The 27270-nt window shown below is 40.9% G+C and overlaps 1 protein-coding gene across 2 annotated transcripts in view; it reads right to left on the bottom strand.

Moving 5' to 3' along the window:
- The window catches only part of LOC117355639 (chloride channel protein D-like), a 236796-nt gene that overhangs the window by 119829 nt on the left and 89697 nt on the right, over positions 1-27270 (bottom strand). For both annotated transcript variants that reach the window (XM_033934508.1, XM_033934509.1), the window contains exon 9: positions 9725-9846. In XM_033934508.1, coding sequence (XP_033790399.1) covers positions 9725-9846 — 122 coding nt within the window. The remainder of the gene's footprint in view (positions 1-9724; positions 9847-27270) is intronic.

Genomic DNA, 27270 nt, shown 5'->3' on the forward strand with positions numbered 1-27270 from the left:
AAACAGCGGAGCACACTGCTATTGAATTGAAATATAATTTCCATTTTTTTTGCCAGTGGAATCAGTACTTACCCCTGAAGAAGAAACAGAGCACTCTGTCGGGTAGACTTGGGACCACTACGGAAAAAGTTAACCCCCCTCTTCTATTAAACTGCACTGGCAATTTTTAGCACAGAGAGCCACGCTGAATGGCTTGCGCTGCTCCCAACACTCATAGGGACTCTATGAGCGTTGGGAGCAGTGTGGGCCATTTAGCGCACCTCCCCGCACTAGAAACTGCTAGCACAGTTTAATAGAAGAGGGGTGTCTCTACCTTTATTAATATACAAAAGATTGAACAGTTTGAATTTTTTACCAGTATATTTGATTCTCAGCTTCATTGACTTTCCAGCAACAATAATCTCCAAGGATCGATGCTAGTGTTACCAGCAATATAATGCACGTTTCTAATATTTTTCTAATATCACAATTCCTTACCTATTCTGACCTCTACATTACACTTGTTCCCTGGTCAGACCATCATTTCATTTCAACTAAGATTTACTAAAAAAAAACAATAGCTCCACAGTCCAAAAATATTTCTTACCGTGACTATACAAAATTAGAATTAACAAACATTATTTCTTCATTTAATCCAAAAACACTAAATTTAAATACTAACACACTGGAAGAACAACTCATCGCCTGGAACTCAACAATCCAATTGTTATTAGATAACGAAGTACCGATAATCCGTTCCTTTTGTATCAATTAGTTTGTAAGTCTAACCCATTATTTTTTAAAATTTTAACTAACGTCTAAATGTATGTTCTTCTTTATTTTACTGTAACTCGCTTAGTAAATTTGAATAAGCGATTTATCAAATCAAAATAAAACTTGAAACTTGAATAATTTGTCTCAGAATAAAAGAAATGTAGTGATGGACCCGTGCTTTTTGACCTGATGGCGTGCTGCACCTGGGGTATACTGCCATGTTTGGTTGGTTCCCTCTACTGATATTCTCCTTAATAATTTAAAAGAAATAAAATAAAAATCTAACGGAAAAAAAAAACCAAAAGAAATTTAGTAAAAATATTAAACACAATTTCACTTTTTTGATGATTGTCGTGCCGTTTTCAGGGAGACTGTTACAAACTAGCACCCTCTTGGACTAACGCATAGCGTGGGTTTTAGCACTGGGTTTAGTGGTAACTGCTCCGAGGCTCATAGAATTCTTATGAGCATCGGAGCAGTTACCGCCGCTACCGGTGCTAAAACCCGCACTACGCATTAGTAAAGGAAGGGGTAGGTTTTTGGTTTCAACTACCAATGAGAAACTACCAATGAGAAACATAAGTTCAGTTTATGAACTTATAGGGTGTTAATGACTGGAGGAAGTATGAAAAGATCATCTATAGAGCAGCATGCAGGTCAATCAATTGAGATGCGATTACAAACATTTAACACATATTTATTCATAAATCACCTAATTGGCAAGGATAAATTCAATTCAATAAATGAAATGCAAAGAAAATGAATCAGGTAGGTAGTGGATATGTTAAGAACCCGAGTCTGAGAAGCCAAGTTGGAAGTCTGACCTGACTGTACATAGTAAGGGGTCAGTTTTGATCATCTTGAACTGTCTCCAGATAATGGGGCTTAACATAACTAGTGCTATAAACGTCACTAATCAAATAAAGCATTCAGTCTTAATTTTTCTCTTTGTGATTAAAAAAGAAGCACTTAGAGAAAGATTCTTAAAACTCGCCAATAAAATCTGGTGAGTCAATGTAGTGCCCATAGTGTGAGCGACTTTTATTTTGCAGATGATTCTCAGCATAATAGCATGCAGGTTGTATGCACGCTATTTGTGTAGAAATCACTGGTAAAGAGTGGGAGGAACTGTGCCTAGTGATTGCACCGGAAAGGGGCATAAGTCTCCAATTGATCCAAACACCTAAGGCTCCTCCCATATGAGAGGCGTTAAGTGCCTTTGCCAATCAGCACCTTAGGCTCCTCCCTGGTGCATCCCAGGATACACAATGAAGAGGAAGGCCTGCCATTTTTAAGAGGCAGACCTGCTGGCTGAAGGAAATAGACATCCCTCCGGCCGGCCATCATCAGAAAGGTATAGGGGGTGCCTGGGGGGGGGGGGGGCGGGGAAGCAGAAAATGACCGCATTGTACAACATTTGCATGGCAAAATTGGAGACTGCTAGGAAGTTTGGAAAAGGGTAGCTGCTGGTAGGCAATTTAGCACAGGAATAGGCACCTACCAAAAACAATTTTTAAATCATTTTAAACTGGTTTTTAAAGGCGCTGTTCAATTAATTAAGTTAGACACCTACATCGCAAGGTATCCTGATCTAGGTGCCTACCGGTAGGCACCATTTACAGAATCTGGGTCTACAAGTCCAAAAATCTGGATGCCAGAAATCCAGACCACCTGAGAAGCTGCACCCTTTAAACTTGCAATTCAGACCATCTGAGAATCCAGATTCATAGAGAAAAAGAGAGAGAGACAGAGACAATGATGCAGGAGCTTTTGCAACAAATGTTACAAACAGGAAATGAACATTCAAAACCAAATTTTACGGTAAAATACCTATGTTTTCTATGGCTCTCCTAATATGGTCTAATTCAATGAGATATACAGTAATACGAGAGCAAATAAAAAATTAAAGGCAATTGTTAAATTACACGATAACCGGAACAGAACTAGCAAAATGCAACAAATGAGTATGTACTCGTACTTTGCCAGTTGGATAGTTCATCCACACACAGTGCAGCGCTCGATCTTTAGTCGTGTAGCAGCCATGTGGTCAGAAACATGGACACGCCATTGCAAGATTGCACCATCGAAGAACAATGTGCAGTATTTTGCTTTCTTTGGGCAGAGGGAGTGAGACCTGTGGAAATTCACCTTCTGATATTGACTCAGTATGGACACAGCGCCATGAATCAACAAAAGCTTTATGAATGGATAAAAATGTTTAAAGCAAGAAGAACAGGTGTAACCGATGAAATTTGTTCTGGTCACCCGTCAACATCGCACACACAAGAGCACATTGACAGGGCAGATGCCTGGATTAATGAAGACCGACGGATAACGGTGTCTCAGTTGGCTGCAAATTTGGATATCGGCTATTGATCTACATTTGCCATAGTGCATAATGACTTGGGATACAAGAAAGTCTGCGCACCATGGGTTCCCCAAACAGCTTACTGATCTGAACAAGCAACAGCATGTGGAGTAGAGAATGACACGGTGACAAAATTCATCACCGTCCCCGTCCCCGCGGATAACCACGGGAAATAATCCCATGTCATTTTCTAGTGTCTATTTCAACCTTGGTCCTTCTACACCAGCATTCTTCAAAGCAAAGCTTGTGGGTCAGTGGTTGTGGCCATTCATACTCTGATTCTTCCATCTCTCCTTAAAGAATGACATGAAGATGGTTTCCCGCGGTTATCCGCGGGGACGGGGACGGTGATGAATTTTGTCACCGTGTCATTCTCTAATGTGGAGGTTGCAACCCAGTTCTTGAGATTTTTATAAAGAAGATCCGAGTATTCTGAAGAGACATGGGTGCATCACTGTGACCCCGAGAGCAAAAGACAAAGCCTGATGAAGTAAAGGAAGCCGTGCTCACCTGGCTTTGGGAGCAGACCAAAATCTTCTCTGCAGAAATGCAGAAGCTAGTTGAATGAAACAACAAATGTGTCATCTGGCATGTGGACGATATGAAAAAGTGATATGTTCAATTGCTCATAGTTACTTCTATTAAATCCATTAAATGTATTTTGCCTTTACTTTTTGATTTACCCTTGTATTTAAGTTTCTTTGTATGTTTTCCTGTAAATATACCCATTTTGATAAATTAAGCATTTTGGGCTCCTTTTACAAAGGTGCGTTAGGGCCTTAACGCGCAGAATAGCACACGCTAAAATGCCGCGTGCGCTAGCCGCTACCGCCTCCCTCTTGAGCAGGCAGTAGTTTTTCGAGTAGCACGTGCTAATTCGGTGCGTGCGCTAAAAACGCTAGCGCACCTTTGTAAAAGGAGCCCTCTGTATTTGTTAGTGAAAACATCAACACAATTGGCTTGTTTATCTCTTCTTTATTCCTTGAATTTTAATTTTAAAATTACTGCTTGAGAATCTGGAAAATCCCAAAATCCAGATTGACCCAATCCCCGAGCAGTTCATATCTTTGGACTTGTACAGTATACCTCTACACCAGGACTTTGTTTTGGAGGAACAATGAGCTAAAGATGATTTGGGGGGGGAGGGGGCAGCAGATTTCCATTGTGCACACTTCCAATTTGTTCCTGCAACATCATGTTTAGCTCTATAATATATTCAAGACTCCTGAAAAGGCTTCAAAGAGAAAGAATTTATAATTCTAAATTTTCCAAAATCTCTATTTACCTCAGCTGGAAGATGTCTAAAAACATTTCAAGATGTCTTTAAAGCTCTTCCAGAGGTTGCTGCATCTTTTCTTTAGGGTTTATACTGTATTATCCATAACCCTAAATGCAGTATTAACCAGAAAGAGGGAGGTATCTCTTATCCATACCCTTCTCCTCTACTGCCAACTCCAGATTCCATCCCTTCTAACTTGCTGCACCATATGCCTGGAATAGATTTCCTGAGTCAATACGTCAAGGCCCATCTCTGGCTGTATTCAGATCTAGGCTAAAAGCCCACTTTTTTGGTCTGGTTTTAACTCCTAACTTCTACTCACTTGTAAAGTATCCATGTCTGTTTTTTAACCATTCCTACTGTAAGCAATTCCCTAATCTCATATTTGTCCTGTTGTCTGTTTTAATTAGATTATAAACTCTGCCGAATAAGGATTGTCTCTTACCTATTTAATGCACAATGTTGCATACATCTAACGGTGTTATAGAAATGATTAGTAGTTGTAGGTATGGGTTTTAGTATTATGGTAATAGTATTATTGTTTTATATGATGTAATATTTTGTGTGGTTTTATTTTTTTGTCATCTGGAATATTTCTTGTTTGTTGTTATGCACTCAGAATTACATTACATTACCTAAGATTTTTATGTTCTGCCTATACCATAAAGTTCTGTGAAAATTGTAAGATTTAAAGAACCAGGAAGAACATTAACATCACATAACTAAAATACAATCAAACCTCCACAGATTTTTTTTTTAAGTAAAAAGCCATTAGCATCTTGTGGAATAATATATAATTCTGAAGTTTTCTAATTTAAATATAGAAATAGAAAAATGAAGACAGATAAAGACCATATGGCCTATCTCATCTGCCTAACCATGCCATCTATGAGGAAGTGCTAAAAAGTTAGCCCAACCAGCCAACTTCCTAAATTTTGAGCATTATTTTGCCATTGTAGCTGAAAAGAGTGTTATCTTATTTTGTTAATTGCCAATTTGTAGAAACAAAATTCTATGCTTTGGTATTGTTTCAGATCATTGATTGAACCATATCCACATCATATTCTTCTTGGTTGGGCTGAGACCTTTTCAGCACCCCCTTGTACTATCCCCTTCTCTCCCTTAGAGATCTAACAAACTTGTCCCAAGCTTTCTTGAATTTAGATACACTTTTTGACTCCATCACCTCTGCCTGAAGAACATTCCAAGCATTCATCATTCTTTCCATGAAAAAATATTTTCTGAGGTTACATCTGAATCTATCCCCTTTCACCTTCATCCTATGCCCTCTCATTCCAGAGCTTCCTTTTAATTGGAAGAGACTCACCTCATGTGCATTTATGCCACGCAAGTATTTAAACATCTATCTCCCCTCTCCCGCCTTTCCTCCAAAGTATATGTATTGAGATCTTTAAGTCTGTCTCCATACACCGTATGGTGAAGACCACCAAGCATTTCAATAGCCTTCCTCTGATATTGAAATGCATACCAGACCACAAATGCTAAATAAGAGAACCCCATTGAAAATATTCTTGTAAAATAGATTCCTTTAAGATCTGGGAAATTTAGTAGCAAAGTGACACATACTTTGAGAAATTGATCAAGTTTATCATATATTGTGGTGCCTTCCCATATACTAGAGTTTAAACTGGTAGAAATTTGGAACAAACTCCCCAATTCTGTAAGATTGCTAGGTCAGTTGCATCAATTCCAAAATGATCTAAAAACTTGGCTGTTTACAAAATTTCTTAGTGGCTTACCTACTGAAGAGACGCATTAATAGTTTTTAATTTTTTTAATTTCATATTTTATTATACATTTTAGTTTTATTATTTGAGAATTACTGAAGTGATGTCTTAACTGTATTTTTAGTTTTTAGGTTTACATTTTGCTATATATTCTGGTCTTAAGCACTTGTGAACCGAGTCGAGCTCCATCAGGAGATGACCTGGTATATAAACTGAAGACTAGATTAGATTAGATATATAATCTAAAATAAATATGGGCCGCTAACAGCAACCAGTGCAGCTTAATAAATAAGATGAATAGACAATAAGGTGGAAATTCTATAAAGAATGTCAAAAGCTAGGCACCTAAATGCAGTGTCACCTCTTTGAGACTGCTTTCAACTCCTGACTCTTCTCACCTTGGCTGCTGCATCCCCAACCCTCTATGCCATGTCTGTCTGTCCAAGTTAGATTGTAAGTTTTTCCGAGAAGGGACTCTGCCTATTTCATGTCAAAATGTACAGCACTGCATAGGCCCTTCAGTGCTATAGAAGCATTAAATAGTAGTAGTGTGCTGAATGCAGATTCTATAATGGATGACTAGTGTAAATTGGCATTTGCATGCCTGTTTAGGTACGACAACTTATGCTAAGTCAATAGCAGCACTTTAAAATGTAAATGACTATATTTTCTCATCTATATGTATAAAATATTGACTTGTCTGTGCCCTTGCTATGCTGAACACAAATGTGGAGGGGCATTTTCGATAGGACATCCAAATCCGACTTTGGACAAAACTCAAGTAGAGAAGATGTTCATTTTCGAACCTGCAAGACATCTATCTTTTTTCTGAAAATGGCCCAGCTAGATGTTTAAGTTTTTTTTTTTCATTCAAAAAAATTGTTACAATTTTCCTTGCTAAACCAACACTAGGATTGTAGTTGCACCATAAACTCAATCATTAAATGAACTCAATGATTAAATAAAGGGGTCTCAGTATGGGCTCAATTAAGGCCCCGGGCAGGTATTCATGAGTGACTAGCACTAGACCAAAGGTCTAAATAAATCCTGCCCAGTACATCATGATACCCTTATAATTTTAAATAACTTTGATAAATACTCGTAGGGATAATTGAGCCTGTACTGAGACCCCTTTATTTAATCGTTGAGTTCATTTAATAATTGAGTTTATGGTGCAACTACCATCCTAGCGTTGGTTTAGCAAGGAAAATTGCACCAATTTTTTTTGAATGAGAGTTTCTATATTATTGGTATTTACAATTTTTGGTCTTTTGAAGCCTATTCGGTAAATAAGTTTTTTTTTTGTCATTATAAAAAAAAAGTAAAATTAAAAACATCCAAAACAATTCATTTGCCTGAAGGAGGGGCCATCATTTTTAATGGACTGGCAACACAAATATGCCAGCAGAGCAGTGGGACTTCCTAGGAGGCACTGCTCTGAACTTCACTTTAAGGGTGCCAGGTATACATCTCACCATAACCCCCATACATTATATGGTGAGCACTCCAAAACTCCCCATAAAACCTACTGTACCCACCTGTCTACCACCCCAATAGCCCTTATGGCTGCAGGTGTCGCCTATATAGAAGTACAGTGGGGTTTTGGTGGGCTCACACTTTCCACCACACGTGTACTAGTTAGGGTAGCAAATGGGCCTGGGTCCCCTTCTTTGCAGTCCACTGCACTGCCCACCAGGCTACTCCAGAGATCTGCTTGCAGATCTACTAGGACTGGCCATAGTATCTCCAGTTCTCATAGAGACAGATATATACTGTTTCAAGCAGATATTTGGGGAGTGGGAGGGAGTCAGTATCCATTAGTGGAGTGTGTGGGGGCCATATTTTCATCCTTCCAGTGGTCATCTGGTCAGTTTGGGTACCTTTTTGGCTCTTATTCATTTGAAAAACAGGACTAGTCCAAAACATCTAAATTGTGCCCTGGACGTTTTGTAAAATATCCAAGTGTTAAGCCCTTCCTAATCCCATCCAAAACATACACCCTTAAGATTTAGACGTCCTGGAGAAAAAAACGACCAAAAAGAGATCTAGAAAGTCAGTTTTGAAAATGTCTAATGTCTACTTTGACATTTTGACTAGTAAGATGGCCAATAGCATTCACATCATAGAATGTTACGTTCACTCATGTAAGTGATTGTATTCTTTCCCCCTGATATTCAAAATGATTTAGGCGGGCAGGAGAAGCTCCTGCCCCCATCCTTTATTGGACCACCAGGGAGGTCAGGTAGGCCCTGGGGGGGGGATTGTTGGGGGTTATGCAGCATATTGGGGTGGATGGTAGGAGCCTACAAGACTTAGTGGAGATGTGGGAGTGGGATCAGAGGCAAAGGAAACTTTTTTTTATCTTATGTGGGTCCTGGATAATACTCAGACAGGGCCCACATAATTGTCTTATATGGACCCCAGCTGAATATCAGCCGGAATCTATTGGCTAGTCCACATAAAATTAGCCCTGGATATTCAGTGCAGGTGCCCAAACATGGCCCCGCATTGAATATCCAGGGCTAATTTAGCCAGTGACAGTTTTTAAAAAAAACAACAACCGAACTCTGACCATCGCCGGCTGAATATCGTCTGCTATCAAGTTTCAAATTTTATTAAAATTTGATAAAAACGCTTTTATAATAAATTCAAAGTGATGTACATTAATAATAATCACACTGATCCCCTCTTCTATTAAACTACGTTAGCAGTTTTTAGTGCAGAGAGCCACACTGAATGGCCCATGCTGCTCCCGATGCTCATAGGAACTCTATGTGCATCGGGAGCAGCGCGGGCCATTCAGCTTGGCTCTCCGCGCTTGAAACTGCTAGCGCAGTTTAGTAGAAGAGGCCCCGAGACATACAATGGACTAACTATAGACATCATACTTTTATAATTTTAGCATGCAAATGGTGCTAATATTTAGGCAGTAAGATTAGAGAGTAAGGGGTCCTTTTACTAAGGCACACTAACTGATTCAGCTTGCACTGATTTAGTTCACGCTAATTGATTTAGGGCTCCTTTTACGAAGGTGCATTAGGGCCTTAACGTGCAGAATAGCGTGCTCTAAAATGCCCCACGTGCTAGCCACTACCGCCTCCTCTTTAGCAGGTGGTAGTTTTTCAGCTAGCGCGCGCTAATCCGGTGTATGCGCTAAAAACGCTAGCGCACCTTCGTAAAAGGAGCCTTTAATGTGCTCTAAATGCTAAGGCGCCCATTATATTCTATGGGCGCCTTAGCATTTAGCACACGCTAATCTTTAGCGCATGCTACATCGATTAGCACACGCGAATTGGTTACTGCGTCTTAGTAAAATGACCCCTAAATGAACAAGTCCATAAATAAATACAAACATTCAAGATTCTATAATCGGCAGCTGAGATATACACTTAGCAGTATGAACCTGAGAAAATAGTCAACTGCTCTTTATCTATTGTCTTCTATCTATAGTGTATTGGTTATTTTGTATTAAGAAAAATGCAGAAAAAAAATTTTTAATACATCTTTAGAATGCTTTGTCTATTCGAAGATATATAATGAACAGTAAAGAGTATTTTAAGTCTTTCCTTATATTACCTTGGTTAAAGGTTCGATTGGTTTGTCTGATTCCATTGTTGTCCTGCCACGTTATACCTGCTGGACAGTTATACTCTGAAATATCCCTCAGGGATGAGGTATTAGAAGGGATGCTATGAAACCTAGACATCAAGAAACAGAACATCACCTATGAGGGAGTTCTAAGAGAAGAGGACATCTCTCTGGTTAAGTGACAGACTATTTTGCTATGAGCTTTGGTGACTTAAATATTGGGATAGGAGAAAGTTTATAGATTTATAGATAAAAACAGTTTGAATTTCATAAAAAGCTATCTTTATTAGCTTGTTTAAATAGTACAAATCTCTTTTAACCATAGTTTTAGACTTAAACTTTCCACCAGAGGTTTAACTGTTGCTGCCTAGAGCTGTACCAGTGAGTTTATAGCAAGTTAAGCAAAGTCTAGTCCAATTTTTTCCCATCTACCCTCCCTAACTCCCACCCATCTCTGGCACACCTTTTAATTTAGTCAGTTATTCCAAATTTTAAAAAAAAACCCCAAACAAGAGGGAGATTTGTCATTACAGAATATTTCCATCTGCACATGATTGTCCTACACAATATATTCATACCTGCTGAGTAGCAAACAATATATCAGACAATACACCATATAATCTTAAGGCTCTTCATATTAGTCTAATATCCATACTACGTTAAAAGTTTCAGTTAAACAACTCACCAATACTAAGATGTAGGCAGCAGTCCAGCAGTGAGATGGGGGCTATCCAGTCTTTTGTAATGAGTTTCATATATATGATTATCACCCAGCTGGTAAGAGGCTATGGGGTTCATTTAAATATGTGGAGGGGCATAATCGAAAGGAACGTGTATGTCCGTTTTTGTCTAAGTCGCAAGTCGTCCAAAGTAAAAAACAGCTTAGGACACATTTTCGAAAAATACGTCCAAATTTTTTTTTCATTTCGAAAATCATCTAAGTATACATCCTGCCAATCTGATCGTCTAAGCTGCTAAATCGTCCATCTTTATACCACATTTTTGTCCAACTTTTCAGCCAAGTCAAAAATGCCTAGAACATGCCCTGTTGGACATGGGAGGGGTCTGCAAAGTGATGGACTGAACACCCAGACATGGTGGGGTACCTTGCAGGGCACTGCTGTGAACTTCACAAAAAGGGATGCCATGTCTTCTCCTCACTACAGCTCCCTTTTAGGTCATGGTGAACCCCCCAAACCAACTCCTGAATCTCCTAGACCTACTTATCTACCACCCCAATTGCCCTTATGGCTGCAGGAGCCACTTATATGCCAGTACAAAAGGGTTTGGGGGGTGTATAGGGGAGTGCACATGTTTCAATATCAATGCAGTGATTACAGGGGCTTATGGGCATGGGTCCCCACCCCCAAGATGGCTTAAGATGCCTCTGTGCAGCACGACTAGGCTTTCATTCCGTTTATTGGTTCAATCTTCCATTTTAAGCATACTTGACTATTGAAACATCATTTATTTGGGAACTGTTAAGAAAATCCTTCAAAGACGCCGAGTTATTCAAAATTCAGCAGTTTGATTGATTTTTTGTTTGAAAAAAATGGGAACATATAAGTCCCTATTATCAAAAACTACACTGGCTGCCCCTGGAAGCAAGAATTTTTTTGGCTTTGTTTTAAATCAATATTTGGTTTGGCCCCTAAGTACTTGGTTTCTCATTTTAATTTGGATTGTTCTATTAGGCCTACATGTAGAATTCATATGTTCACTTATCCAACAATAAAGACCTGTCGTTATAAAAGATTCCTGGACAGACCTCTTGCTTTCCAGGCAGGTAAATTGAACGATTGGCTGGGTAACATTATCATGCACTCCTCATCCTATTTTAGTTTTAAAAAATCAGTAAAAATGAAATTGTTTAATCGATTTGTAGCCTAAGAATTTTACTGTTTTTACTTCTTTTATTCTGTACGCATATATTTGATGATTTTACATTGTGACTATTTCTCTGATTGTCCAGCACTTCTTATTGTAAACTGCCTCAAACTATTGTGGCTTTGGCGGTATATAAGAATAAATTATTATTAATATTGATATTTCCTATGCCAGGCTGCCAGGTGATGATGTTCTGGAGGCACAATTTTCAAGTTGTGATTAATATTTTTATGGGAGGGGGGTCGGTGATCACTGTGGTAGTGTGTGGGGGTCTGTAGTTTGTGTCTGCACTGCTTATCTGGTGACTTTAGGTTGGTTTTTGTGACTTAGACCATGTTCGATTGGGTGTTCAGTAAGGGGCTGGGTGGCCTCCACAGCTGAAATAAGGTCCTGCAAAGTCAAAGCAACTTGTGCCAGATGTGTTCACCCGATTTGCCCAACCTCTCCCTCATCTGCTCGATTGCCTGGAGGAGTTAGAAACACAGAAACATGATGGCAGATAAAGGCTAATGGCCCACCCAGTCTGCCATCCGCAACATTCACTATCTCCTTTCCCTAAGAGATCCCATGTGCCTGTCCCACGCTTTCTTGAATTCAGACACAATTTTTGTCTCTACCACCTCTACAGAGAGAATATTCCATGTATTTGCCACCCTTTCTCTAAAAAGTATTTCCTTAGATCCTGAATCCATCACCTCTTGGAGTTTTCCTTAATTTGAAAAAGGTTTACCTCCTGTACATTAATGCCATAGAGATACTCTCCTGATCTCTAAATCTGTCCCTAAATACTTAATGACAAAGACCACTAACTAACCAATTTTGTAGCTGCCCTCTGGACAGACTCCGTCATATTTATATGCCAATCCAATCTTATCAGCTTCTTTGATTGGGTAACAGGAAAGCTAGACTCGGGAGAGTCTCTTGACATAGTGTACTTGGATTTCAGTAAGGCTTTCGACAGCGTCTCACACCGTAGACTATTAAACAAGATGAAATCGATGGGGTTAGGTGAGACACTAATTGCATGGGTCAATGATTGGCTGAGTGGAAGACGTCAGAGGGTGGTGGTCAACGGCACCCTCTCTGAGACATCGAAGGTGACCAGCAGAGTGCCACAGGGCTCGGTCCTGAGTTCTCTCCTTTTTAACATTTTCATAAGGGTCTTGACCCAAGGGCTTCAGGGTAAAGTAACTCTATTCGCTGATGACGCCAAACTATGTAATATAGTAAGTGAAAGCAATCTGCAGGATAGTATGACGCAGGATCTGCTTACGTTGGAAAGCTGGTCCTCGACATGGCAGCTGGGCTTCAACGCTAAGAAATGTAAGGTTATGCATCTCGGTAGCAGAAATCCATGCAAACCTTACACCTTAAATGGAGAAACACTAGCTAGGACTTCAGAAGAAAGAGACTTGGGAGTAATCATCAGTGCAGACATGAAGGCCGCCAAACAAGTAGAGAAGGCCTCATCCAAAGCAAGGCAACTTATGGGATGTATCAATAGAAGCTTCGTTAGCCGCAAATCTGAAGTCATAATGCCACTGTACAGAACCATGGTGAGACCTCATCTGGAGTACTGTGTGCAATTCTGGAGGCCACATTACCGTAAAGACGTGCTTAGAGTTGAGTCGGTTCAGCGGATGGCCACTAGGATGATCTCGGGGCTCAAGGGTCTCTCGTACAAAGAAAGACTAAACAAATTGCAGCTCTACACTCTAGAGGAGCGCAGGGAGAGGGGGGACATGATTGAGACATTTAAATACATCACGGGACGTGTTGAGGTGGAAGAAGACATCTTCTTTCTCAAGGGACCCTCGGTCACAAGGAGGCATCCGTTCAAACTCAGAGGAGGGAAATTCGATAGTGACATAAGGAAATATTTCTTCACAGAAAGGGTTGTAGATCACTGGAACAAGCTTCCAGAGCAGGTGATCAAGGCCACCAGCGTTATTGACTTTAAGAATAAATGGGATGCCCTAGTAGGATCCTTACGAGGGTCGAGTTAAGGAACTAGGTCATTAGTACTCAGACTTAATGGGGTGGGTCAGTAGAGTGGGCAGACTTGATGGGCTATAGCCCTTTTCTGCCGTCATCTTTCTATGTTTCTATGTTTCTATATCTTTTTGAAGGTGCAAGAATCCAGGCCTTGATGACAAATAGTGAGTCTATATGTAGACACCGATTTGATGGATGTTTATTTTGGCGATTTTCAAAACACGCCATATATTTTTGTCATTTTAATACCACTATTAGACTTTGTCCATCGTCTGGGTGACATGTAACTTCAGATTTGGGCGTCATATCGAAAATGCCCCCCCACCTCCCCACACACATGTGTGTCCTCAGTGCAAAGAGCTCTTAGCTCTCAGAGAACGAGTCTGAATTATTGAGACTAGAGCAGCAGACTTGTAAGAGCTGAGGCAGAGAAAAAGGTATATAAGGGAAACCTACAGGGACATAGTAGAAAAGTCCCACCTCCAGTCTGACAGACCTTGTGCTGCCTTGGAGGAGAGAGGTCACCTAAAAAGGAGAGAATTACCCTGATTAAACAGAAAGTGATCCTATAGTCAGAACCTGCCCTCACATGAAAAATATGCCTCCAGGGATTTGTGCCCAGGAGGGAAGGGTTAAGATGTAAATTTTAGTTGATGATTTAATCATTAGGCACATAGCTGGGTTGCAAGTGGACATGAGGATTGCTTGGTCCCTTGCTTGACTGGTGTGAAAGTGGTGGGTCTCACACATCATCTAAATAAGATTTTAAATAGTTCTTAGAAAATGTGGGTACCATTAACATAGGGAAATGTGGGAAGGGGGTTTTCAAAGCCAAATTTAGGCTCTTAGTTATAAAGCTGAAATCCAGATCCACCAGTGTAGCATTTTCAGAAATTCTCCTCATTACATATTCAGGACCCAAGACATAGGCAGAGCTCTAGAGTCTCAATACAGTACATGGTTGAGACAATGGTGCAGGTATGAGAGATTTTAATTTGTTATGAACTGGGCAACATTCTGAAAAAGGAGGAGCCTATTCCAAAAGGATAGACTCCACTTTAACTGGGATAGGACCAGGCTGCTGGCGCTAACATTTACAAAAGAAGATAGAACAGCTTTTAAACTAGAATAGGGGAGAAAGTTGACAGTCACCCAGGAGCACAAGTTCGGAGTGAGGTATCTTTCAAGCATATTATCCAAACAAAGATGAAAGAAAGACAGGAGCCTTTAAGTGCAAGGCATAGTTTGCAGATTATTCCTGTCAACTTCTAAGAAGATAAATGCCCACTTACTAACAAATTTGAAATGTCTATATAAAGATGCTAGAAGCCCATACAATAAGATGAGAGAGTGAGCATTAAATGAAGAGTTACAGTAGAAATAATAGGCATCTCAGAGACCTGATGAAAGGAAGACAATTAATGACACACTTTGTTATCAGGGTACAGATTATATTTCGATGACAGGGTGGATCAAATTGGAGGGGGAATTGTGCTAAATGTTACAGAAGGAATTGGGTTAAAAAAAATCAGCAGAAAACAGGCAGCAACATGGAATCTTTATGGATAGAAAGTCCGTGTGCGAAGGCAAAGAGTATACTGGTAAGGCTATACTACCGTCTGCCACATCAGAATGATCAGACAAATATAACTGGGGAGCTTGAGCTCCCCTCGCCCAGTGCAGCCAACCCCCCCTCCTTTCCCCTCCCCCATGGTTCATGACTCAGGAACTTCCTCCGGACGAGGGAAGCAACACGGAGGCCCCGACAGCCGCCCTCGGCTCCCTGTTCAAATAAGAAGAGTTATCCCACAAGTAGCAGCGCCGTTTGTGGGGGCTCCAGCATCAGTTCGTGTGTTTGTGGCACTAGTCAAGGCCAGACCTTCTGAGCACAGCCAGAGACACATTTCTAGGCTTCTTTTGGGGCTCAGCGCCATAGAAATTGGAACTGCCAAAAACACACTGCGCGTGGTGGGAGAGGCCTTCTCTCAGAATAAGAAAGAGGTGGCAAACGTTTTAGGCTAGAGAAGGATTTTGTAGTCATGACACAGGCCATAAACCTAAGAGAAGAACAAGCTTACATAGATGCAAAATAACCTCTCCAAGAGTCTGTTCTTAGGGACTCAAGATACTCAAAAAGGAAATGGCAATAATTCAGAAAGAGAGCATTTCTAAAGTAAAAATGGTCAATACTTTGGCACAAACACTTGTGATTTTGCTTTTAACTCTGTGCTAGAACTCACCTGCTTTTTTCTGTTATCACCTTATCACTCTAACACATCAGCCTGCTTGCTCTCTCTATCTACATCCGCATGTGTACTCTGTCAGAGACTTATGCTGTTGTGTGTGTGCAGCCAGACCTCTGCATGCTGCTTTCAGCACTTCCGGGCCTGAAAGGACATACAGACATTTGTAGCTATAGTCATGGGGCCCACAAGAAAGGTCTGTCTTCAGCCTCTGTGCCACATGGATGAAAGGCAGTGGTCAGGGTGCTCCAGAAGATGCAGGCTGGAAGTGGGACACCATGGCAGATGTAAGAGGTGAAAAAAGGAAGAGTGGCAAAGCTGGGCTGAAGAAAGTGGGGAGCAAGAATGTTCTAAGGAGCAGGGAGAGCACTTGAATGGGACTGAGTTGAGGTGAAAAGAGTGCTAGGCTTTGGAAGAGTAAGACCAAGTGCTCAGAAGAGGAGGAACCTAAAGGTTACTGCAATGGGCTAAGAATTTGGAAATTTGCCATGGTTCACGCAGGCAGAAATAGGAAGTTGCGTCATTGGAGACAGAATATGGCAGATGGAAAGCAGGAAGGTGTCGCAGGCAATGTTACTGAATCACTGCCAAGGCTGGCAGATTTTTCAGCATGACAGAAGGTGAGGGCGACATTTGACTGGCGTGGCGAGAAGGGGGGAGGACATGCTGAGTCAAGGAAGCCTCCTGGACTAATTGTTGTTGGTTTTTTTAAGTATGAAGGGGGAGGATATTAAAAGCGGTGCCAGATTGGGCATGGGGGAGAGCTTATGGGGCCAGAAACAGAGGACAGAGAGAGAGAGAGATGGTGGGCAATGGTCTGAAGGGAGACAAGTTGGTCCTGGGGTAGTGTGGAAGAAAAGGGAAAGAGATACTTGAAGGGAGAACTTTTGGGAAGAGAAAGAGAGAGATGGTGGACCTGAGGGAGGCAGGCAGGCAGTGGGAGAGATGGGATGTGAAGCAGTTGGGAAGAGAAAGGGAGATAAATTGGATCTGGGGATGGAAGGGAGGGAGAAATGTTAGGCCTGGGGGTGGAAGGGAGAGAGCAATGCAGCATCTTTTTTTTTCCTTCCATCTCATTGTTCAGCATCAAGGAAGGAGGGAAGAACAGAAAAGAGAGGGAACAAAATGGTGGACCGGGGGGAGAGAAGAGGAGAGATGTGATATTGGGGAGTAGATAGAAGGAAATAGCAGGCTGGGAAAGGAGTGAGATGGGAAATTGGAGAGCTAGGGACAGAGAGAAGATGGAAAATTGAGAGGTAGCTGAAAATTTAAAAAGAAGAAGACTGAGAAAGATAGCAAGATTTGAGTGGACAGAGGCAAAAAAGAAAAGAAAAAGTTAAGAAAGCTGAATGGGGAAAAAAATCAATACATAAAGGCATAAGGAGGAAAAGGAACAAGAGAAAAGAGAAGAAAAAATGGACAGCAGACACTGGAAAGAGAATTAGTAGAAGATAGACATAAATCTGGAAGAGAAACTGGGACCAAAATGATGGAAAAACAAAATGACCAGACAACAAAAGGTATAAAAATTACTTTTATTTTCTATTTTGTGATTACAATATGTCAGATTTGAAATGTGTATCCTGCCAGAGCTGGTGTTAGACAGCAAGCGTGAACTAGGACCTAATAGAGAGAGGAAAAGTCTTTTTTATTTATCTTGTTTACACCACAATGCCGGCATGGGGTTGGAGAGGTTGTAACCCTATACTTCTACTAAGACTAAAGGGTCCTTTTACTAAGATGCGGTAGCCAATTTAGTGCGCGCTAAATGATAACGCATCCATTATATCCTATGGACGCGTTAGCTTTTAGCATGCGCTAAATTGGATAGCACTCCTTAGCAAAAGGACCCTAAAGTATCTTTTTAAAAATTCGGCCTGTGTTTTAGATTTCAGCCCCTTATGTGATTGCGTTTGACACCCCTTATTTAATGCATTCTGTTCACATTGCAAATTGCCAGAGATTGTTGTAAAAGTGGATAGCATAGCTGGTTTTAAGAAAGGTTTGGCAAATTCCAGGAGGAAAGTCCATAGTCTGTTATTAAGACATGGGGAAAGCTACTGCTTGCCCTGGATCGGTAGCATGGAATGTTGCTACTCTTTGGATTTTGGCCAGGTACTAGTGACTTGGATTGGCCACTGTGAGAAAGGGCTACTGGGCTTGATGGGCCATTGGTCTGACCCAGTAAGGCTATTCTTATGTTCTTAGGAACCATACTAGTGTCTTATAGAGGCTGACTGAATTTCAGTTTCAGCTTCAGCTTTGACACCAAAACCAGCCTGAAATCCATTTTTGGCTCAAACTGAAACTATGCTGCACAGTTCCCTCCCCCCCCCAAAAAAAAGCCCCTTCCTGGATCCACCCATCGGCAGCAGCCCTATATCACAAACCTGCCCCTATTAGTCACTCCTGTCCTTGCCAGTTCTAATCTCAAAATGACTGCCTCAACATCCAACTGACGCTGGAAATCCTAGAAACCATTTTGAGACAGAATCAGGCATGGCCAGCTCCTGCCCTCACTAACCACTAATAACAAGTTAGGTCCAGAAGGGGGCTGCTGCCAGAGGGTGGATTTGGAAGAGGTGAGTAGATCTAATTGGGGGGCTCTTTGTGGTCAGGTGGGGGAGGCCAGTTTTCTTTTTGGCTTAGGTTTCTGCAGAGTATTAGAACATGAGAACATAAGATTTGCCGCTGCTGGGTCAGACCAGTGGTCCATCATGCCCAGCAGTCCGCTCACGTGGCAGCCCTTAGGTCAAAGACCAGTGCCTTATTTGAGTCTAGCCTTACTTGCGTATGTTCTGTTCCAGTAGGAACTTATCCAACCTTGTCTTGAATCCCTGGTGCTTTCCCCTATAACAGCCTCCGGAAGAGCTTTCCAGATTTCTATCACTCTCTGGGTGAAGAAGAACTTCTTTACGTTTGTATGGAATCTTTTCCCTTCTAACTTTAACAAGTGCCCTCTCGTTCTCAGGTATATCAGAAGCAGAAAGCCTGTAAAGGAATCTGTAGGACTGTTAGATCATTCAGGAGTCAGAGGAGCACTTGGGGAAAACAAGGCCAAAGTAGAGAGATTAAATGAATTCTGTTTCTGAAGAAGATGTAAGAGATCTATCTGCGCTAGAAATGGTTTTCAAGAGTGATACGATAGAACTGACACAAAGTTTGGTGAACCTTGAAGATGTACTGAGCCAAACTGACAAGTTGGAGAGAAATAAATCACCTGGAACAGATAATGTACACCCCATGGTACTGAAAGAACTCAAATATGAAATTGCTGTCATTAAAATCATCTATACTACCTGAAGATTGGAGGGTAGCCAATGTTACTCTGATTTTTAAAAATGGTTCCAGGGGTGATACAGGAAAATATGGCTGGTAAGCTTGATATCAGTGCCAGGCAAAATAGTGAATAATATTATAAAGAATAAGCTACCAAACCTATAGACAAACATAATGTAATGGGACATAATCAACATGGATTCCACCAAGGGAAATCTTGCCTTACCAATTTGCTTCATTTCTTTGAAGGTGTGAATAAACATGTGGATAAAAGGGAGCTGGTTGATATAGTGTATCTAGATTTTCAGAAAGCCTGTAACAAAATCTTTCATGAGAAACTCCTAAAAATGTTCAAAAACCATAGGATAGGAGGCAATGTTCCATTGTGGATTGGGAACTGGATAAAAGATAGTAAACAGAGGGTAAGTTTAAATGGTCATTTCTCTGAGTGAAGGAAAGTGAATAGTAGAGTGCCCCAGAAAGCTGTACTGGAACATATTAATAAATGATCTGGAAATGGGAATGCGTGAGGTATTCAAAATTGAGGAAACAGAGGGGCATGATTGAAACATTCAAGATAATGAAGGGAATAGACTTGGTAGATAAAGATAGGTTGTTCACCCTCTCCAAGGTAGGGAGAACGAGAGGGCACCCTCTAAATTTAAAAGGGGATAGATTCCGTACAAACGTAAGGAAGTTCTTCTTCACCCAGAGAATGGTAGAAAACTGGAACGCTCTTCCGGAGGCTATTATAGGGGAAAACACCCTCCAGGGATTCAAGACAAAGTTAGACAAGTTCCTGCTGAACCAGAACGTACACAGGTAAGGCTAGACTCAGTTAGGGCACTGGTGTTTGACCCAAGAGTAGCTGCGGGAGTAGACTGCTGGGCACGATGGACCACTGGTCTGACCCAGCAGCGGCAATTCTTATGTTCTTATGCATATGATACAAAACTATTCAAAGTTCTTAAAACACATGCAGACTTTGGAAAATAGCAGGAAGACCTTATAAAAATTGGAAGACTGGGCATCCAGATGGACCAGATAAACTTGTGGGAAGAAACTTCTATTGACAAAATTTTAATCAAATTTTAAAACATTTTTATTTAAAGATGCCTATGATCTATAACCCCATGATCCTTAAAAGAATAAAATTAAAGGAAGAGCACATACCTCCTATTATACTTACTTTTTACTCTCCTTCTATCCTATCTCAGATTGTATTTCAAACACACACACACCTCATGTGTCCATACGTTCTGTCTTTGTTTATGTCTTAAGTCATGCTACCCTAGTAATTTTAAATTGTATATATTACTTATTGTGCACCACTAAGACAATTATTTTAAGTGATATATCAAATTTTAAATAAACTTGGAATGTGTTGTGCATTGGGAAATATTTTTTCACTCAATAAATAGTTAAGTTCTAAACTCATTGCCAGAGGAAGTGGTAACAGAATATAGTATTTGGACAAAATCATGGAGGAAATGTCCTTAATCTGTTATTTATGCAGCCATGGGGTAAGCCATTATTGATCTCTGGGATCAGTTGCATTGAATTTTGTTACTCCTGGGGATTTTGTCAGGTATTTATTACTTGAATTTGCAATATCCTGTTGAAAGCAAGATATTGAACTAGATGGACCATCAGTCTAACTCGGTATGACTATTCTTATGTTCTTATGCGTAGCACTTTCACCTGTATAAGGTGACAAAGTTATGGCCCTCCATCATAGATTGGCAACAGTATTACTCTAACACTGTCTTAATGCCTTTCCAATATTCCCTCAGACCTACTGCTGAAAAGTCACCTTTCATGATACTGGATACACTTACATCATCGTGCTACAGAATTAATCCTTCCAGGTTCAAGAAAGAAAGATGAAAAGCTTAATTGGTTGGGCCTGACTTATGCAGCAGGGTTACATTGAGAAGGAGGGTTAGGTTAATACAGAAGAATTGGAGAGAATGCATGGTCATTAATTGGAAAGGAATTTGTCAAATAGATAGGTTTTCAGTTTTTTCCTGAAAGCAATGTAGTTAAATTCATATCTTATGGGTTTAGGCAAGGAGTTCCAGGTGCATGTGGTGATATAGGTGAAAAGAGTGTTGAATGTTTGCTTGTTCTTCACCCCTTGGAGGATGGAATGTACAGTTAGGTGCTGTTTATCCTGGTTGAGGCCAAAGAAGAGGAGGAGAACAGGTGGTGAACCATGCATGATATTTTAAACATTATTTGGGCCTTTATGGATAGCCATTGAAGTGTCCTATAGTAGAGTAGAGACATGGTCATATTTCTTTAAGCTGAATATTGGTCTGATGGCAATGTTTTAGATTATTTGGAGTTTGTTCATTTGGGCAAAGGATAGGCCCGCATAGAGAGAAGTTACAGTATTGCAGTTGGGTTAGCATCTGAACCAAGATTGCAAAGTGATTACTGTAGAAATAAATCTTAATCAGTCTCAGTTGTTTTAAGCTGTAGAAGGTTTTTCTCCAGAGGTTGGATATTTGGGGGTTCATAGGAAAATGTGGAGTCGAACAGGATTCCAAGCACTTTGGAGGCCCTTTTGACTTCTAGTGTTGTACCAGAAGGTAGGGTTAGGGTTGTAAGTGCAGATTGTGTGGCGGTGTGGAACCAGAGAACCTTGGTTTTGGTAGTGTTTAATTTTAATTTATTGGAGGTTACCCAGGAGTATATATTTTTTTATGCCTTTGGAGGCTTTGTTGGTGTAGGATAGAAGGTACGCCCTATCAGTGAATGTGAGATTACCCATGGTGCTCATAAATATGTTGAAGAGTACCAGCGAGAGTGGGGATCCTTGAGGTACTCTGCAGATCGTTTTCCAGCTTTGGGAATGTGTTCCATTTTTCCAGACTTTATTCTCTGTTTTTCAGGAACTCTCTAAACCAGCTGAGGACAGCTCCAATAAATCCTATATCACTGAGCTTATTCAGTAGGAGTTGATGGTCTACAGAGTCAAATGCTGCTGATATGTCAAATTGTAGGAGGACAGATTGTTGCCCCTTACTGAGCATATGCTTAATTTTTGTGGTTAGTGTGAGCCGTATTGATTCAGTGCTGTGTTTTGGCCTGAATCTGTACTGAGATGGATGTAGACAGGAGGATTTGTCTAGATAGGGCATGAGTTGTGTGCAGACTAGTGATTCAAGAAGTTTGGTGAGACGAGGTATTTCGGTTATGGGCCTAAAGTTGGAGGGTAAAGATAAATCAGTTTCTGTGTTTTTTGGGGCAGGCATTTGAGTGGGAAGCTGGCCTTTCTGTATGAGGTTGTTTAGCAGAGAATGAGTTCTTTTGGGATGCTGGAGTAAAGATGTGATGGACATTTATCTAGTATACTGCCTTTAGAAAATAGTTTGTTAAGTTAGAGGAGGACTTCCTCTGGGGTGAGTTGTTTGAAGACTTTCCAGATTCAATCTGCCATGCAGGTATTAGTGGTACTTCAGCACGTTCCAGTGTGCCGTAGTAAAAAAAAAAAAAATAGATAAATAACTCTAGATATATGAGTTTTATTGAAAGCAGAAAATGTTATAAACTAATTACAGAGTATGTGAGATTAAATTATCGTATATTAATGATGACAAACACTACCTGCAAATTCTCATATTTTCATCACAAATTATAATAAAAACATTAATGTGAATGATGGAATTGGTTTAAAATAACACATAATTGGAAAAGTTGGGATAGACTAAACTTCAGTTTTTGGTGGAATTCAGTATGCCATATTTATAAAATGGAAAGAACATTAGCAATTCAAAAAGGAAATTTAATAAATTTCAAGATGTATGGAGGCCATTATCAGAATAAGTATATATTTTCTTCCCTGTTAAGTATAAATGAAAAATAGGGCGGGGGGAGGAGGATTTTATTTTTGATGACAATGAATTTATGAAATATAAAATGTAGGGAGGGAGGGGGATAAATTTAATTTGATAAAGATTAATTGTAAATTCTCAAGTGTTAATATCAATATTGTTGTACTTGATGTAGTTATAAAATGAATAAAGAATTAAAATTTTATTAAACCGAGGTTCAAATTATGAAACACTAATTACGAGTAGCGACTTCAAGGGCCTGTTTTACAAAGCCGCGCTAGCAGCTGCCGCATGGCAACAGCCCCGAAGCCCTTTAAATCTCTATGGGCTTCAGGGCCGTTACCGCGCTGCAGGTGCTAGCGTGGATTTGTAAAACAGGCCCCAAATGTTCATCAGATAAATTTGCCCTGTATTTTGACTTGATTTATTTCATTTGGGAAAAAGTTTGTTCGCAAAGATATGTTGTCCCAAAAATGGAGATAAATTTACAAGCAAATTTCTTCAAATTTGGAAACTGCTCAGAGTTCAAAAATTTATAAAAATCGATCAAGTTTCCTTCTTTGTATTTATCTCTAATATGTTCATTTGCCTGAAATTCAATAATTTCCATTTCAATATAACTTGGGATACAGCAACATCAGTCACCTTTAAATATAAATTTATGCAGTTACAGATTGAGTATTACACTGCACCACTGTAAGTATTCTTATGGACAATTGACCATAATGACTAGTAATGAACTTCCAGATTAAATTTAAAAATTAGTCACAGCGACAGAGCTACCTACAATGTCGCGAACTGACACTGTCGATCGAGGCCGAACAAATACGAAGAAATACCAAAAAGTATACAATTACAATTCAGTATTAAATACAGTTGTGAATATTAATATTAACATAATATTGAATATCAATATATTTTGAACACAATTTTAATTAATGCATTTGAAATCTTATCAACACCCCGTGTTTTGTTTTGTTTTTTGCAGATTCTCATTGGAAAATTAGTCCAATTGGCACATTTCCACACAATTCTTCCATGGTCTGGATAAAATCATATTGTGAACTGGATGTGGCCCATGGGCTGTACTTTGGAGACCCCTGATCTATCTAATGTACCTAGGGCAGGGTCACAAGGAGCTGTGTGGGGTTTGAACCCACAACCTCAGGATGCTGAGGCTGTAGCTTTAACCACTGCACCAGAGGGGGTGCTGAAAAGTTCTCAGCCTAAGCGTGGAGAGTATGATGTGGATATGGTTCCATCAATGATCTGAAACAATATCAGAACAGAATTTTGTTTTTGCAAATTGGCACTTAATGAAAATAAGCTAACACCCTTTTCAGCTACAGTGACAAAATAACGCTCAGAATTTAGGAAGTTGGGGCTAGATTCACAATGCAAACCGATCGTGTACCAATCGGTTTGCTACCCCTTTACTATCAAATTTCCCTCCGGCTTGATTCACTTACCTCTTCTGCGATCCGCTTCAAATCCATGCATGCAAATGAGGTGAAATGCATGCAACGTAGGCTGGGATGTGATTCACAACACCAAATTTCAGATCTGACTAGGCTGGCCGATCACCTGAAGAAGTGACTCCTGGGGACCAGTTGAAAATGTCTTTCCGACTGGAAGCCCTGCTCTCTGCCCTGCAATCTTTCCTGCCTGCTTGCCCCAATGCCGCCCTGCTCTGCCTCGATCTTCTCCAAATCTCTCCTGCCACATTGCAAGTCTCCTGCCCTTTCCCGCCCTGCAAGCCTGCGGGTTTAAGGCGGGTTACAACCACGGGCTCGCAGGCTAAAAGCTAACAAAAAAAAAGTTTTAAGTAAAAAAAAAAAAATGTCGCGTCTCGGACGGGCATGCGCAGACCATCCGTGCAGGCAGATCCTCCGATCGCCCCCATCTGCATGTTTTTCGTTCTTGAATTCATTGGACCTGCCTGGATCGGGCCCGGATCGGATTGGGCAGGTTAGTGAATCTGGGTCTTGGTTGGTTAGACTGAGAACTTTTCAGTACTCCCTTGTAATAATTTTTAAATAAACAGATTAATTAGATGCTAATTGGCCTTAACACCCAATTTTGGCTATAATTGGTGTTCAGTGGCACTAGTTGGTATTCTATAAGTTGCATGCTCAAATTCCAGAGCAAGCAACTTCAAGGGAGAAGTGCACATGGGAGGGGCAGGGGTGTGTCAGACATTTACTCAAGTGAGTAAATACCTGACAGTTAGGTATGAGAATATATACTAGCTATTTGGCTGGCATAAGTACTTATGTCTAAAGTTAGGTGCCTAACTAGACTTATACTAGTATCTATAAGAGCAATTCCATACAACTGCCAATAGAGAATTCATGCTGAGTTTGTATCAACCCATGACATAATTTAGGTGATCAATAGAGAATTACCTACTGTGTTTCCACGAAAATAAGACCTATCCCGAAAATAAGCCCTAGCATGATTTTCGGGGTAGGTCTTAATATAAGCCCGACCCCCGAAAATAAGCCCTAGTCATAGGCAGCCGCGCTTCCTTTGACCTGCTATGCAGCCAAATCGCCGAACCCTCGCTAACCCTCCATCCTTCGCGGCCTTCTCGCTAGGACCTTCTCTGTGCCACATTACTGATGACATCATCAGTACACAGAAGGCCCCAGCAACAAGGCCACGAAGCAGCCTATGAGTGCTGCTGGCCCGACACTCCTCTGCTGGAAGGTATTTATGGTCGCAGTAGGCGGGAATCGGTTGGGAGGGAAGGATGGCAGGTCAGCGGGGGTTCGGCGGTTCGGCTGCGCAGCGGTGGCGGGTGCTCAAGGGTTCTGCTGCACAAGGGATGGGAGGGAGGGAAGGATGGAAGCTGGGCAAGGATTCTGCTGCCCGAGGGATGGGAGGGAGGGAGCGAGGGAAGGATGGAAGCTGGGCAAGGGTTCTGCTGCCCGAGGGATGGAAGGGAGGGAGGGAAGGATGGAAGCTGGGCAAGGGTTCTGCTGCCTGAGGAATGGGAGGGAGGGAGGGAAGGATGGAAGCTGGGCAAGGGTTCTGCTGCCCGAGGGATGGGAGGGAGGGAGGGAAGGATGGAAGCTGGGCAAGGATTCTGCTGCCCAAGGGATGGGAGGGAGGAAAGGATGGAAGCTGGACAAGGATTCTGCTGCACAGGGGGATGGGAGGGATAGAGGGATAGAAAGATGCTGCAGAGGGAAGGCACAAGGGGATGGGTGAGAGGGGAGAAAAGATGTTGCACATGTGGGCGAAAGGAAAGAGGAAGAGCTGGGGTGATGGAGAGGTAGAGATGATCATGTACATGAAAAAAAATAAGCCCTACCTGAAAATAAAACCTAGTGCCTTTTTTGGGCCCCAAATGAATATATGACGCTATCTTATTTTTGGGGAAACATGGTATTAACCCCCAAATTCTGTATATGATGCCTTAAATTGTGCATGCAAGTTGGTGCACATAGCCAATTTGCGACCACAAATTAATTGGTTAATAGGCCTAACTGGTGCCAATAATTGGCAATTAACACCTCATAATTAACGCTAATTGGCACTAATTAAAAGTTACGCACACAACTTGGCAAGCACGAGTCTATAAAACATATGCACCAGTACCAGTGCATGAATTTGTACAGCGGGTGTAGCTAGAGGAGGGGCATGGGCAGATCATGGGCATTTCTAAAATTTATGCACATTGTTATAGAATACCCCCTGTTCTAAGCACAACTTAGGTTTAGGCATTTAGACATGGTTTTAGCTGGCCTAAATGGGTGCATCTAAAAGTTATGCAATGCACACTTTGTAATTCATAATAATAATAATTATCGCACTAAGTGCCATTCTAGTTGGCACAGAGTTTTATGGCATTATATATAGAATCAGGCCATTAGAGTAAAACTTAAAATGCAGTAATTGCAAAGCCTGTGTAGAAAATGCAGGGGGGGTGTCCAGCATCTGGTCTGCATTTATCACTAGGGATGGGCAGTCTGAAAATTGTCATTTTGTGACATTTCATTTACAGGAATATTCATTCTGAGTGGCCCCCCTTCTGTCATCATCGGAAACAACATTAAATGGCAATTTTCAGGTCACTCACCCATGCTCCCCCCTCCACCAAAAGCAAATAATTTCCCCCTCCCTGCAGCCTACATCCTCTATAGACCTCAGGCCAGTGGAATGTGTTGAAGTTGAGCTAAAGCCAATATGGCAGTCATATTTGTACCTCTTGCCTTGGTCTTCTGGTACTACAGTGACACCTAGTGGTACAAGACTATGGAAAGAGGTCATGGTTCCCATATTGAAT

The sequence above is a fragment of the Geotrypetes seraphini genome, chromosome 2 (assembly GCF_902459505.1).
Source record: "Geotrypetes seraphini chromosome 2, aGeoSer1.1, whole genome shotgun sequence".
Taxonomy (NCBI): domain Eukaryota; kingdom Metazoa; phylum Chordata; class Amphibia; order Gymnophiona; family Dermophiidae; genus Geotrypetes; species Geotrypetes seraphini.